At 45.7% G+C, this 16,264-nt stretch overlaps 1 protein-coding gene across 1 annotated transcript; it reads left to right on the forward strand.

Moving 5' to 3' along the window:
• The first annotated feature begins 8,970 nt into the window (after nt 1–8,970).
• Nucleotides 8,971–11,686, forward strand: LOC143360827 (gamma-glutamyl hydrolase-like). The gene is made up of 9 exons (XM_076799977.1): nt 8,971–9,270; nt 9,477–9,597; nt 9,734–9,784; nt 9,859–9,933; nt 10,121–10,278; nt 10,522–10,628; nt 10,889–11,117; nt 11,197–11,326; nt 11,560–11,686. Exons 1-8 carry the CDS (start codon nt 9,171–9,173, stop codon nt 11,322–11,324), a joined length of 969 nt encoding a protein of 322 aa, XP_076656092.1. The 5' UTR covers nt 8,971–9,170; the 3' UTR covers nt 11,325–11,326; nt 11,560–11,686.
• Nucleotides 11,687–16,264: the final 4,578 nt, after the last annotated feature.

Raw genomic sequence — 16,264 nt, forward strand, 5'->3', positions numbered from 1 at the left:
GCACGAAAATTCCAAATACAGTGTTTACTCGATATATGTCCCGAATGCCTACTAGATAAACGTCGCGGAATTATTCCCATTGCCAAGAGGGATTCCTCGAGAGGGGCCAAGAAGCTTTCCTGGACGATATTTGTCCGTGGCTAGACCCGTGTTTTGGACATATATCGAGTAAGCGTTATCTTTTTGAGTTTTGAACGTTTTCACCGGCATTAATCAAACGCAGAACTCGGATCCAATTAAACGCTTTTACGGTGTTGCTTGACCGGGCACGCAATGCTAAGCGATCCTAAGCGTACCACGTGCAGGTGAAATCAAAGTGGCGTTTCGCGGACTTTACGTGTTTCGTGTCGTATATCGGGTCGGCCGCAGGCTCGGCGTTGCATGCTTAATCAGACAACGAACGTGGACAGTGCTTTACGCGTTCCTCCATCTGCGGATTTCCGCTTAATAAGCCCATCTGTATGCAGAAGTATATTATCTTAGACCGCGCAGGCGCCTCGTGCTCGTCGCATTGTCACGTAGATTCTTTTTTTTTCCCTTCAATCCTCGTTGACCACTGCACGCGCGGTTTAACCCTCGTTTACGCTCGCGCGCTCGTTGTCGTCAACAAGCTCGCGATTCGGAGCGAATTGTACAATACGTTCGAGATTTGTTTCTCCTTTCATTAATATGTGTGGGTAATTTTCAATTTCATTAATTTTAATACACTTATTTTCGTTATCAATGAAATCTGCGTTATTTCCGATTTTTCTTCCGAGGTTTCCGATTTTTTACAGCCGGGACGTTCTACGTAAAAATCTGAATAAATTACAGCACATGGATCTGGGTGTTAGACATCTGTTAGATTTTTTTCAGAATTTTTTCGTACGACTTATTAGGGAAAATGGGCCAAAAACTGATATTTTCATTTTACCCCTTAACTACCCTCCCGGTCGAGATATGGGCTTAAAATTTTATGTAACGTGGTTTCACTTGATGCCCTATCGGATGGTCCATTAGCCCTTTAATTTGACCCAAGGTAATTTTTGTCCTAATAATTTCAGTGCCCACTCTAACTCCAAAAGTGCACGGAGATGGTAAGCGATCATTTTGTTCCGGACTGTAGAAGTTTGTCTTTAGTGGGTTTCTCGGCCGGTCTAATCGAATCACGTCTCCACAAAATTTGATCCGTTCGACGGGCTTTCGAGATCGGGCAGAAGTACAGTCGGAAATACAGCGTCGACACGCATTCCGCTGGTCCGGCGGCGGCGCTTCCTCCCGGGAAGATCCTTCAAAGACTTTTCGCCCGTTCCTTTGTTGCCGCGGCGGAACACGTCCGTGTAAACCGAAGTTAACTCTTTTACCAATGCGCGCCTTCAGTTTCGAAAGTAGCCGCCGCCGATACTTGCCCGGAGAACACCGCCGCGCCGGGGGAGCGAAATTTCATTTGTCGTTCGTTCACGGAATTTCTTGCAATCGTTACGTCGCGGAATCGAATAAAAACGCGGACCGTCGGGTCCGTTGAATTTTTAGTTCGCCCCGATAAAGATCGGAGAAAGCGCAGCGAGAGAAATTTCATTTCTGTTTCGACACTCCGATTCGAGCACGACGATGATTGAAAATGCCTCGACGTCCACTTTCGGAATTAAAAACAATTCGACGGAATATATTTTTCTGATCGGTTCAGCGGACACTGTATTTACCAGGAAATGCACCAATATGCTAGAGTATACCTCAATATACTATAATATATTAGAATGTACTAAAATGTACAGAAATATACTAGAATATACAAGAGTATACTACAATGTACTATAATGTACGAGAATATACCTGAATATACTAGAATATAATGGAACATACTAGAACATACTATAGTGTACCAAAATATACCAGAATATACTATAATGTACAAGAATATACCTGAATATACTAGAATATAATGGAACATACTAGAATATACTATAGTGTACCAAAATATACCAGAATATACTATAATGTACGGGAATATACCTGAATATACTAGAATATAATGGAACATACTAGAATATACTATAGTGTACCAAAATATACCAGAATATACTATAATGTACGAGAATATACCTGAATATACTAGAATATAATGGAACATGCTAGAATATATTAGAATATACAAGAATATACTAGAATGTACTAGAACGTACTATAATGTACGAAAATATATTAGAATATACGAGAATGTACTATACCAGGATATACTAGAATCAATGAAAACATGAAATTTCAATGCATTCTATCTCCTCTGCAGTTAATAAAATTGTGGACAAAAATCTTGTCAGTTTTAACGCATGAGTAGAGATGCACTTACAAACCAAATTCCTTTTTTCTATTTTTGTGCCATTTTTAAGAAGAATCGACCACAGCGCGACGGATCGAGGTTCGAACGGTATCGCGTACGTTCGCCTCCCCATCGATCCTTCCTGACACCGCACGGTTCCGCCTCATATCGGTTTTCAAGTAGGTCATTCGTGGACGTGACTTATTTACATGTGCATATTATAGCAATCAATCGTTACACATGTATACGCGATTAAAGATTAATCGTTCGCCGTCCGATTCGTTCACCCGGAACCGGTTAATTATTTATCTTCCCGCGCGAGACTCTCCGTTTTTCTCTTCTTTCCTCCCAGGAAACGCAACAATGGTTCAGCAGCTTTGTTCGCCACCGCAGCAACTTATTGCGAACGCAGTACCCTTGTACCCTGCGTCCTGAGACTGCCATTGTGTCCCGCGCATCTATTGTTTCACGTTGCTCTTTCTGAATCTGTTCAAGGCTCCCCTAGGACCGGCATCATTTAAGCTCTCCGAATCTTTTCTTCAAGAATGACTCAAGACGATGACTTTAAAACGAGATTATCCGCGTATCGTTTATTTGCTATCCGAAGACACCGCGCGCAGTTGACACGGGAGACGGACGAGGGTTGAACAAACTTTATGCTTGCGGTGGTGATGGTGGTGGTGGAGGTCTGCGTATCTATGTTTCGGGATGGCTCGGCGGGAGATAAGTGTGGATAAAAATATTTTAACGGCTCCCAGCTAAATGAAGCGCGAAATTATTCGGACAAATTGCGCGCGCAACGGTCCTCGGTCCGCGCTTATCCGTTCTTATCGGCACACGATGCCAGTAGTAAACTCGAGAAACGACGGTGGCTGGCTTTCTTCTCGGTGGCGTCTTGCGCAGCCGAGAATCGGGCCTACGGTTCCGTCTCACGGCAGCGGCTTCTTCGGCACGCTCTTCTGCCCGTTGGAAAGCTTTCTTTGCGACTCTCCGCTTCCTGTTGGAGGCAGCGGCGCCTACCCCCACTCCGCTGAGTCAGTGGCTCGCAGCTTTGTCTGTGGTCATGGTCGCCGGCGGAGGAGAGGGAGCACGAATTGAGGGGAATTAGATATTGTATTGCATGATTCTATAGTATAAAATTCAGAATGCTTTGAAAATAAGTATAATTGATTGTGTCCCTCGTCCCATGTCGTTTTAATACAAAAATTTAGTACTCGATCAGTTTGATTGGCTTCATTCCCCTCGATTGGTGCTCCCTCCTCACACCTGAGCGCCACCTGTCACTGTTGCTGGATTCAGACTTGTCTCCCACTCTACCCATCCCACACTGACCCCGCCTCGACCTGGTCACGTGACGCGGGGCGGGTTCAAGTGGCTCCTGTTCTCTGCGAAGGAGGCAGGAATTATTTATATCGCATGGCGATTATTGTTTGTTCTTCTACAATTTACACGGCAGTAGAACAGCTCGGCGAAGTTTTAAACGTTGAAGATGTAGCACCTGTCCGGCGTTAGGGGAACTCCCCTTATCCGTCGCCGGGAAAAATGTATTCCTGACGGGAACAAAGCGCGGCTAAATCTTGAGAAAGCGGCATGGAAAAAGGGCGGACGTGTAACCGGCCCCAGATAGTATTATGGCCGGTGTACCACCGTTGAATGACAATCACCCCCCTGCTGCTTTGCATGCCGCGGGGTTAGGTGGAAGCCCGTCAAGTCAGTCATTTCTATTGGTTATCCGCGACCCGAGAACGCTGACCCCTTTAGATGAATGATTTCCTGAGACGGCATTCGCTACAGGTGCCCCTCTCGCTTTTGTTCCTCTTTCTATGCCACGCTCCAGGCTCGTGCGACCAGACTATAGTCTGGCTCGGAAACTACCCCCCCCCCCCGTATCACATGCCGTTGTCCTCTTCAAGGTGTGTGCACACCTTTGAACGGGTGAGAGAATCTCAATAATTTAAAATTATTCGAATGTCAAACGAAACAATAATTTTTCATATGAAGTGTCTTGAAAATGTTGCTGAACAATTTTATGCAAATTGGCGCATCAGCCTTCCGGATATTTCTGGTCCCGATTTCGAAAACTTCATTTCGCGGGAAACGCGTTTAAAGTTTCAATATCTGTTGCCACCGTGCAATGTGACTGCACTTTCCGAGCTATAAATCCAGCAGTTTTACGAATTTCCAAATAAAACTTTGGGAGAGTATTCCGGGAGGATCCTACTAACAAAATATACCATTTTCGAAAAATCGATTTTTTTTTTATTATGCCAAACGCATAAAACCCCTTGACCCTCGTTCGCTTCTTGAGTAAACTTCGCTCGTTTCACGGTTCATGTTTTGCGCAATTTTTTATTTTTCCATGATTGCGTTCTAATTCGTCGTACGGTGGCTCCGGAAACTGTTTAACGTTAAATACTCAATTTTTCTAAAAATCATTGGGATTTGAAACAAAGTCTACCAATATTGTCACAAATTATATTCCAAATTGTGTTACGAAAAAAGAGAGTGGGGGTTAGCTCTCGCAAACGAATCAATTTTTCCAAAAGTTATTTCCCATTAGAGATATATGAAACTGTTACGTCAGTATTCCAAAGTTATCTCAGTGGTTTTTCAATGTTTTTTTTTTTTTAGTCGAGTTACGAGTGCAGAAATGAAGACTAACGAGAGATAAAGATGGCAGCTTAATCGCCAAAATATTTGGGGTGAGTCTCGCGGCATAACTCATAAGTTACCTATCCTACGAAAAAATGTTTTTTTCTTACTGTGCTATCGAGATGCGAGGATCAGGTTTTTAGATAGAACACCGAAATAATTTTTCTCGAAAAAAGTCTTTAGCACGAAATTCTGCGTGAGAAAGTATCCCGCCAAATATGGCCACTAACCGAGTAATAAGCCACAAGCAAAACAACGAGCATATTTGAACGGAACGTTACCGAGATTGGCACAGACAATGTAATCTTTTGCATGGCAATTTAGTCAGTTTAAGTCAATCTAATGTGCAGCAATGGCAGCTGCCTGCATAACAGAATTAATCGACTAACAGCGTGTAATCTATGACGCCACAGCACGATGGATTCGAGGAATACTCGTTTCGCGTTTTGGTATTAAATTGTCGATGCAAAGCCGTAAATGCAAACGCAAACACGGTTTGTTATACTTGATCAGTTAAACGGCATTATTAACATTCATCAAGCGGCCATATATACTGGAGCATGTCGATAGTGCTGACTGTTTTACTAATCTGGATCATTAACGGTCTCCCGTCGTATATGCGTCTCAACTAATGGCGTTATTCTATTCGACAATTATTTCGAATTATTGCACTGCGAATTTTCGTGCAAAATTGTCCGAATCAATGACAGGATACATATTTTTAAAATCATGGGAGCCAAACCGTTCTAATGGGTTGGAAATAATACAACAGTATTTTCGAATACAGTGATTTCTCTATATATGTCGCCAAGGCCTCGACGACAAACGTCGCGGAATTATCCCCACTACCGCGGGGTATACGCCATGAAAGGCCTCGGACGCAGAGGAGTGTAAACATAGCACGGCTCGGGTTATGTCTCCTGCACGATACATGACGCTGGCAAGACCCGTGTTGTTGACATATATCGAGAAGTCCGCAGTCTAGTAATTATTTATTGTATCTGTCGAAATGGAAATTTAAAGTTGGACGACTCCATTGCTGGGAATCTTTACGTTAGTCAACTGTTTTGCATTTTGTCCGTAAAATTTTATTTTGTGACCGTGCTTTCGTAGGAAATTTGTCGGGAAGATTAGGGCTCACCTGTTCACCTTTCGCGGGAGATCCGAAGATGATGAAAATAAAGCGGTGGGACGGCGCGAAGGGGCGAAAATTGGCGGTTAGAAAGTTCGAGATAACACCACCCCCTCCTCCCCCTCCCCACGTCGGAGCAAATGAACTTCTCAGCGCCGATCGATTAGGTCTGCACGGGAAATTCGCGTAGACGCCGGTCTAGGACGAAATAATTAAAATGAACGGGTCAATTTTTGTTACAGGGTGGCCGTGTTCACCACCATTTGATTAAAACCGAACGATTATACGGGGGTTGGGATGGGGGTGGGTGGAGGGGGGAGGGGGCGCGGCTGGGTCACATTTCCTTGACCTTATCACTTACCGCAAATTGGCCCGCTCCTTCTAATTAAGCTGTTAGGCAACTTTTATGATGAAGCTCTTCCAGCCGATGGAATTTATTACTTCGCCTTTTCTAAAGGGTGCTATCGTTGACGCCCCGCCGGCGAGAACGTAGAGTGGTATACTGTGTTAGGAGAGAGTATAAATGACACACCGGTGTCACAGAAATGATAGTGATGCGGGCTGCGAGCAGCTTCTGTCCGGAGAATAAAATGAATTTTGTCAACAGGAAAACTTAGTGCGGCGAACCGCTGTTGGTCAATTAGGATCATGCCGTTATCTTAAATAAATGCATTCACGACAAAAGTTGATAGAATGAAAAAAATTGATAGCAGTGGACACGTTTAAAGAATTTAAAAATATCGTTGTACTATTTTCGACTCGTTAGGATCGTTAAGAAATATTAGGAAATATTCCGATTTCCTCTTGAAATGTTTTACTTGATTTTACATACTTTAATAAGTATTCCAAATACTATTTTTTAATGTTTTCGGGATCCTTTGATGCCAGCCCTAATGGACCCGTTGTAAGCACTACTTCGTATTAAGTATGCGCATACATCGGAGCACACATGTCAATGTTTTCTCACTACGCACCGGCATACTTCTTTTCTTTGCATATTCATTACGATTCCCTCCGAGGTAGGTTTGCAGTAACGCTCACGGCTTTCAAGAACGTTTGAATTAGTAAACGCATCTTTCGCGGAAGGAGAAGGAAAACGGGAAGAAAAGGAAAATACACACACACACACACATACATACATACACACGCATAGACATTGCATGGCTGTCTGGTGGCGCAGACGACGAGGACCAGAACGAACGTGAATTATTGCTTAACCGTAAAACCTAAGAGTCCAAAAACCGTCTGCAGTTGGGAATAAAAAAAAAAAAGGAAACGAACTGCCGGGAAGCTGATGGACGCTAAAAGTTACGGTGAACCATGCGTTTCCATAAGCGTCGAGAAGTGGCCGGGACGACAGGAAATCTACTCGAATGCTTATCCGAAAACGTAAAAGAATTTTATGGTTTTTTCAGCTTCAGAATTGCTGCTTCTTCAGCTTGGACCTGGACCCGTTGCAAGCTCGCTTCAACTCGTTGTCTCTCCGTAATTGTCGCGAAGATCTCCACCGTAACTGTCCAAATTGTATCCCCACCGCTGGGGGGATCCCCCTTGGAACCAGTCAACGACGAGGGCTCGAGCATCGGTGCGAGACTCACACTAACGCAAGCCGAGACAAAAACGGCAACTTTTCTAATTTTTAAGTTTTCAATTTTTGAATAAAGTGACACCAAAGACAATTAAAATTTCACTTGTTGATTTATCGGTCTTCCAGAAAAAATGTCGCGCGGAGAGAACGAGAAAGAAAAGTCTCGGGGAAATGAAAGAGAAGGACGGACAAGTGATTAATTAGCGATTCGAGAGGCAAAAAGGATAAGGACAATAATCCCGGGAACGAGGAAGGGGCGGGGCGAGGATCGAACCGGAAATGAGACAAATTCCGACTGATCTCCGGAAAGAAGTAGAACGGGGAAAATGGAAAGCCTCGTAATTGAATTATGGCCGAGGAACTGTCGAAAATGTTCAACGTCGCGCCGCTTAATAAGACATTCTAGGTTACTATTGTGACACGTAATGATTATGATTTTCTAATGGACTCCAGGGATGCACACTATAGCTGGACGAAAAAGCCTGAGGGAAGAAGCCCTCGGTATAAGTCGCGTGGGTGGGGAGATAAATCTCCCAAATTTGGAGGGACTAAATTTTCTAAAAAGGTGATCTTTCAGCCATTTTTAGAAAAAAGTTTGATTCGGATACACTCATTTTTGTTGGTTTTGTACGCTCTTAAAGATGGAATGGAAACAGAGTGAATTATAGCCATACCCCATTCACCCTATTTTCATCTCTTTGGATCGATGCAAAATTCCCATAATGACAAAGAGCTTAACTCTTCGGTCGACATTAAAAATCATATTTAAAAGTTCCTCGCCGAAAAACGCAAATGTCGAGATTAAACCCTTTGCACTCGAAGCTACTTTAACTCGAAAACCAAACATTTCGTCCGACCTGGAATATTTCGCGTCTATATGTATTTCATAAGTTCGTGCCGTTCACTCTTGTACCATTTAAATTCTAAAACTAAAATATGTAATTACCCTTTCGTTCCACAACCTCTTCATCTTCCCTTGGAGACCCTGTATACTGTGTTCGAGTTTTCCTTGAAAATTGGCACGAATCGGACAACGGAATATTTTCATTTTCATAGAGCGCAGGGATCATGTCACACCGAAAGTCTCCTACCCGTCGAAGCCTAAGCCGGCGTCTGTTCGCAGCGTCTGCCAACGATTCTCTAGCTCCGTGTGTATTTGTGGCGCGCATAGTCATAGCTATTGACGCGGCCGACTATAGTGGCGCTGCGGCCTACCCCCACTCCGCTGAGTCATCGGCTCGCAGCTTCGACTGTGTCCAGTGTCGCCGGCGGAGGAGAGGGAGCACGAATCGAGGGGAAAAAAGTGTCTTCCAACTACCGATAATAGGAAGGTATTCCGGCACCACTTATTTGCCGCCGCAGATAGCGACTCATCGGGCATGTGCAGAGATTGTTCATTCGGTTATCACCGTTGTATCAATCGTAGGGTATACGGATAAAAGCTTCAGCGCCTCGGACAGCTTTCAGTGTTTCGCGATTCGTCCCCGACGCAGCTTGCAAAGATGGTAAACGGACTTGCGATAATTTTTCTGTTTACTTTCATGGCGGGGATGGCCACTGCGTCGGTGCGATCCACGGATGAAAATGAGTTTCCGATAATCGGTGAGTTCGCATTTACAGAAATTCGAGCCGCGGCGGTAATAATTTGTGTCTGGGTAACATTTTCTCGAGTCACCTTTTCGAGCCGTAAAAGTCCTACGAAGCCGGGATAAATTGAATCCTGTTATCGCTGTAAAGGAATGTAACGTCAGTCTCGATCGCCTCGACTTGCAGTAACTGATTCTCGCTGTGATCTGATTATGCGAAAGGTGTCTTGTCTCTGGAGGTGTCGCCCGAAGTAAAAAAGCACTACCCGGACGAAGACAGCTACATAGCCGCGTCGTACGTGAAATTCGCCGAGGGCGCTGGCGCCAGAGTTGCGCCAATTTGGTGAGTACGCTGCCAATGCCAACGACAAGAATTTTCGTCGTGAGTAAACAAGAGTCAACCTTAATGAACACTTGCGATAAACGCGGAGCTTCTCACTGACTCGTCAAAAAACACCTGATCGTGGTCTTTGTTACAGGATTAGACAGAACCGATCGTATTATGAAAACATCATGCGACAGATAAACGGGTGAGACACGTTAACCGAACAATAAAAAAACTAAATGTCCACACGTTTGTTCGTTTTTTCAATTTGTTTCGCAGGATCTTGTTGCCTGGCGGAGCCACATTCCTACACGAGCCTAACGGTTACGGCGAAGCAGTATGCGAAATATATGAGTAAATTCATCTCTTTCTCGACTTTTCTCGATATATGTCCCAAATACCTAGCCGATAAATGTCCTAGAACTACCCCAGCTGCCGTGTGGTATACCCGCACCTCGCCAGCTTCGCTATAGTATCTTCTAGCCGGTATACCAGTACTTTTTAGAAGGAGCTAACTAAAAACTCAAAATTCGATTCGCAGCATTGCCAAAAAAATGAACGATGAAGGAGTTTACTTTCCGATTTTCGGCATATGCCTGGGTTTTGAGGCGCTGATTTACGCCATGGCTGGTCGTAGGATGAGTGTCCTATCCGACTGCAGTGCTCAGGACTATAAGCTTCCCCTGGTGTTCGAGCCAGGTGATCACTCATTTCACACTTATGTATGTCGGTGACATACCGTGAGTACGTTTCGTATCGTTTCGCGAATCAACCGCGATAGCTGCGTGTCCGTTTCAACCGTTATCGTTTCCGCGTTTGTCACTACGGAAACCGTATTTATCTTGTGCGTGTGTCATTTGACATCAATTTTTTAAAAAAATTACTCTCTCACAAATACTCTGCGAACTATCCTGGAATTCTCAAGGACGCTCAACTTTTCAGGTTATCAGAGAAGCAAAATGTTCGGAGATGCGTCGGAAACGATCATTAACCGGCTGGAAGCGAGAAACCTGACTTATAATTTCCATAAGAAATGCGTGACAAAACAGGTATATTTTCTTTGAAGTAGTATCGCGTCCCTGCCTCGCAAGAAGTCTCGCTCCGCCCATATCCCCACCGCTGACGCTCCAGTGGGCCAATGCTTAGGCTCTGACGTCACGCGCTGTATAGTATGTGCGACCGCTGTAGCCAATGGAGCAGCTGGAGGCGTGACCGTTGACCAATCAGCCCCGCAATCCTTTCGCGGGACTTCTTCTGCGGCACACACAGTACACCGCACGCACGGTACTCGTAGATTCTACAATTACAGATCTTGAAAGACCATGGTATAGCAGACCAATTGCGAACACTGTCCACAAACAAAGACAAAAACGGCCTAGAGTTCATTTCGTCGATTGAGTCGCCCGAGTACCCGTTCTACGGTGTGCAATTTCATCCAGAGAAAAATCTGTACGAGTGGAAGAGGACCAAAGATATTCCGCACGGAAAGTACGCGTCACGGATCAGCCAATACTTCGGCAATTTCTTCGTGAACGAAGGTCCCTAGAGCTTCTCGTCTCGCTAATTTCGAACCCGAGGATTCTCGATGTTCTATTATCTTGTTTGTTTTTCACGCAGCACGAAAGAACGACAACCACTTCGGTAGCAAGGAAGCAGAAGAGAGAGCTTTGATCTACAATTATAACCCAACGTACACGCCGAAGAACACTGCTTTCGTGCAGTCTTACTTTTTCAAGAAACACTGAAGGTATTTTTGTGAAAAATAATGTTGAACCTTACTACAATCCGTTTTCGAAATAACGTGACATTTTTTTTTTTTCGAGATATGCCATAAGTCGGTTTACCAGGGAGCCTGTAAAGAAACTGTGAACAAAATTCTCAAGTTCCTCCTACCACCTTAAGAAAAATTCAAGTTGTTCGGTATACTTTTTAAAAAATGATTCAATTCTCTTTTTTTTAATCAATGTTTCTTTTTCACAGGTGCCTCTAGGCGAGCAAACTCAGCACAGACCTTGGCTCATGGAAAACGAGATCCGTCAGAAGATCCGTTTATATCGTATAATTATATTGTATAATTCTTTTGTATTAAATTCATAACGCTTTGGAAATAAGTATAATTAATCGTGTCCCCCGCCCCATGTCATTTTAATACAAAAAGTTAGAACTCGATCACTTTGATGGGCTTCTGTGCCATTCAAATGCTGCGTGTAATAATTAACAACCAGTTAATCGTACACGGTTTAGGTGATCAGCATGCATTTGGAAAATGTCCCCCGGCCGGAATGATTACGGGCCTGCGAACGGTGTTTCGGTGTTCGATGAACAAATTTTTCGCGAACACGCAGGCTGAATATTTTTGTTTTCCTCCGGTGGGCTCGTCGAAGATTTTAATTACACCGCTCCGGAGAGGTTCATCAACCGGTGTCGTTTAACAGGATCCGGCATTCTATGAGGCATCGGCATCGCGAAAAACGAAGAAATTCCTGAACGTGCAATACTCCCGGACAAGCTATGTAATAAAGACATTCCATCGAACGGCTGGAACGCAGATGCGAGTGTCATTTCTATCTTCTACTTACTCAGTCATGTCCCGTCCTCCGTGGCCCTACGTACGAAGAACAACGCGGACATGTCATTTGTTGAAACTGATTTCGAATTATTATTGCGAGGGTCACTCGAGTGTCAACCGGATTTTGTATTGTACAGGGTGTTCCATGCCGCGACCGCTATAATCTGCACCTGTGGACAGAGATTTTCACCTATGGTGGAGATCCGTTAAACCGCAACGTTGACCTTGACCCTTTTCTCAAGGTCAAACAGGTTTTTTCATTGCGTCGTACAGTACTCAGCGCGGCGAACAAAAGTCTCGAAGCAACTATAGGTCTCGAGGCAACCGTTCTCTTGAAAAAACAACTTCAAAGTTTCGCAAACTATTGTACTCCGTTTGTCCAGGGTGTCCCAAAATGGTGGAAACGTGGACGGGATGATTTTAAGAAAACACACAGTGCCAGCCAATATCGGAACCCTCGGGAATATGTTCGATTTATTGCAATTGTTGATTTTTCTGTCTGCATAAAATTATTTTGTTTGCGTAGCTTGTACCACCACATCGGCGACAGTTTTCCCGATCAAACGAACCCAAACGCGATGCGATTAGGATCACGTTCACGTGGTTTAATCCGCGAGAAAGTAGAGCCTCGCTTATCCGAACCGACGATACCCGACTTCTTCGTTACCCGAATAACGATTACGATTGTCTTCTTTTTGTATTGCCTTTCGACATCCCAATAAGATCAGCTCCTTCGACGACACCTGTTGACGCCGCGACAATAAAACTCGCGTTTCGACCTTCCAAAACGTAAACGATAAAATTCAATCGACGCTGTGCCCCGCATGTCGGCCTAATCAAATCTGACAGTGACTCTCGCGCGCGGCACGCAATGTTTATCTAAAACGTTTTCCCACGTTGACTTTCTCCGTACGCTCGGGCCTAATTAATTAGATGAAAACCGTCCCCCCTACCGGCGTCATCGGAACGTAAACGCTCGTGAAATATCAGCGGCACGCATCAGCAAACCGAAGTAATTCGAGCAAACGGCTCTCCCTTTAATTAATACCGCGGAGTAATTAAAGAAACGCCGTGGGCCGGGGGCCGGCGTGTCCAGTTGCAGCTTTTTATTTTCCCCTTCATTAATCAACCGGTCGATTGCGTGCGACGCACTTTAATATTCGATCCGCGCGGCGAGATTCGGGAACGGGGTGTACGGTCGTGTAAATACGCGGACAGGTACCAGCATTTATTCGACAACCGCGTGTCCGTGCCCGTGTCGATACACGCGATAAACCGGGCCCCGGCCTCGCAAAAGGTCAAAGACAGCTGATACTATCCATTATTTTAATTAACGTCCCGCATCCGGAAACCGGCAGAAGAGGGTGGCGCGAGAATCAAAATGCAATTTCGCCCGTTGCGTGACCCGTCGATGAATGTTTGCGAACGCAACTCCCGCGAACGAGCAGACGGATTTCTGTGCGCTTGTGTGCGTGTGTGTGTGCGCGCGGGGAGAGAACAACAAAAAAAAAAAAAAAACGCGAGAGAAAGAGAACATAACAGGAACGCAGGGGGATCGATCCGTGGCGTGACACGTGCCAAGAATAATTGACTGTTAACGCGTCAATTGTCCGCGAGGTGACTGGCAGCCGTACGGTGTCTATCGAGGTCCCACGGAACTGCCGGTCGATGACGATCGGGATACCCGCTCCTTTAATATATTACCAGCAGTCATTATCATTTAAAAAAATACCTCCCCCTTCTACGACGCTATTCCCCCACGCTTCCGTCATGGCCCGGTCACGTCACGCGCTCCCTCTCCGTCTTGTCTGGGTCCGAATGTCACGTGACTACTCCGGTACTGGCAAAGGGAGAGGGCAACTGTATTCCCCTCGATTCGTGCTCCCTCCCCTCACCTGGCGACTATTAGCTGCTCCTGGCACTGTTGCTGGATTCAGAATTATCTCTCACTCTACCCATCCCCCTCTTCCACGCTTCCCCCACGGCCCAGTCACGTGACAGGCTCAGGTACTGGCAGAGAGGGAGAGAGGGCAACTGTATTCCCCTCGATTCCTGCTCCCTCCCCTCACCTGGCGACTATTAGCGGCTCCTGGCACTGTCTCCGGATCAAGACTTGTCTCCCACTCTACCCATCCCCCTCTATCACGCTATTCCCCCACGCTTCCTCCACGGCCCAGTCACGTGACTACTCCGGTACTGGCAGAGAGAGAGAGAGAGAGAGAGGGCAACTGTATTCCCCTCGATTCCTGCTGCCTCCCCTCACCTGACGACTATGAGCGGCTCCTGGCACTGTCACGCTTCCACCATGGCCCGGTCACGTGACGCTCTCCGTCTTGTCTCTGTCATAATGTCACGTGACTAACCCGGTACTGGCAGAGAGGGGGTAACTGTGTAATTCACTAGCAGCTGCCTGATTTCCCTAACAAATTGAAACAATATTTCAAGGGTGATGACCCGACCCTCGCTCGTATCACAGTACACCGAAATTACTGTTTTTTGTTCTTGTGATAAAGAGCAGAATAATGAAAAAAAAATCGTATCGAGACCTTCGCAACGACCCAGCACAATTTCGCTAATGAAAGGCGGCGGGGTGGTCTGTGAAACTCGTCGCACAACATTTCTTTACACCCTGTAGACGCCGCAAGGACCCGAGGAACCGTTCTCAGGACATTTGTTGGGTAGCTGTAGCCTAGAGCTATTGATCTTCCCGGGGTAACTGAGACACCCGGGTGAAAGAAAATTATCCGGGATATCCGTCGGATCCTCCGATAGACGAGACATTCGAGTACTCGATTCGCCTGGGCCGGCGCGGCGTCTTTCTTTCGAAAATTTTCGATTAACCGCGGTAACGATCCAAATAAACCAATAAACAATTTACTATCAGTCTGAAATTCACGGCTGGCCCATCTGTCCGAGCATCCGGCGGACACCTGACAACGAATACAGTGAATTCTCGATATATGTCACCAACACGGGTCTTGTATCGTGCAGGAGACATACCCGAGTTATGTTTACACTCCGCGGCGTCCGAGGCCTCCCGAGCTTCGGGGGCCACCGAGGTGGTGGGGATAACTCCGCGACGTTTATCGTCGAGGCCTTGGCGACATATATAAAAAAGTCTTCTCTTCAGTCTATGCGAGATCTACAATTGATCTGCATGATGCACACGACATGTCGCGAGGCAGTTCATCGGCGTCGCAGTCACCGGAGGGTGGGGGGAGGGGCGCGCGACAATAAAAGGACCCGATTGCAGAATTTTCAATATTTTATTCGTGTAAACGTTGCCGCGCGGGGGAGGGTGCGTTAAATGAAAGATAAACGCGCGCTGCCCTGCGTATGCGACGCCCGTGCCGGCGTTTTTATGCATTCCAGCGACGACATCGCCGCGGCAATCGGTGAATTACGCGAATTGAAAAACCATCCGGAGGTTTCATGAATTTCTCGATAATTTATCGATTAAGCCCTGCGCGGAATACGAAAGCCCGGCGCGGCGTTTCGGTGGCCGAGAACTATCACTCGGCCCGATTAAAATTCCCGTCACACTTGTCAGATTTCGCGCGAACTCCAAGTGCACCAACCCTCGCTCGGATCCGCGAAATCTCGTAATCGCCTTTCAATCACGCTCCCGGTTTTTGTTTTCGCGATGTTCCCAACTAAATAATGTACACGCGGCCCGGCGCGCGTGACTTCGCGTCAAAATTCACACGCTCACATTCGTCATCCCTTTGCTTCACTCCATTGACATGACCATGTATGTTCGGTCATAATATAAATTTGTTTGCTTGCAAATATATCAGGCGAGTCACCTGACGTCTGCACCTGAAATATCTCTGTTGTTTTTAAAGATACCTCAAATTACGCTGACAGGATGCCATACAAATATTTTTGTTGTTTTCTAGAGAAATCTCAAGGTCACCTTCATTCCTTCTAACCGGGACCACCAGTTTTTAAACGCCTGCGATCACGGTCCCTTTTATTAGGAATTCGGAGACTATGATCGTTCAAGGCCATTCAAGGTCACATAGAGAGAAAATGTGTAAAACACGCTACTCAATTGCGCGAGTACGTCTTGCGTAGGTGTGAATAAGATTCGTGGACCAAGGCGTTGCTAAAAAT

Source organism: Halictus rubicundus, chromosome 14, assembly GCF_050948215.1.
Source record: "Halictus rubicundus isolate RS-2024b chromosome 14, iyHalRubi1_principal, whole genome shotgun sequence".
Taxonomy (NCBI): Eukaryota; Metazoa; Arthropoda; class Insecta; order Hymenoptera; family Halictidae; genus Halictus; species Halictus rubicundus.

Coding starts and splice junctions, on each gene's coding strand:
- LOC143360827 (XM_076799977.1), top strand. CDS start 9,171: ATGGTAAACGGACTTGCGATAATTTTTCTGTTTACTTTCATGGCGGGG. Junction 9,271..9,476: donor AAATGAGTTTCCGATAATCG/GTGAGTTCGCAT, acceptor ATTATGCGAAAG/GTGTCTTGTCTCTGGAGGTG. Junction 10,629..10,888: donor AGAAATGCGTGACAAAACAG/GTATATTTTCTT, acceptor CTACAATTACAG/ATCTTGAAAGACCATGGTAT.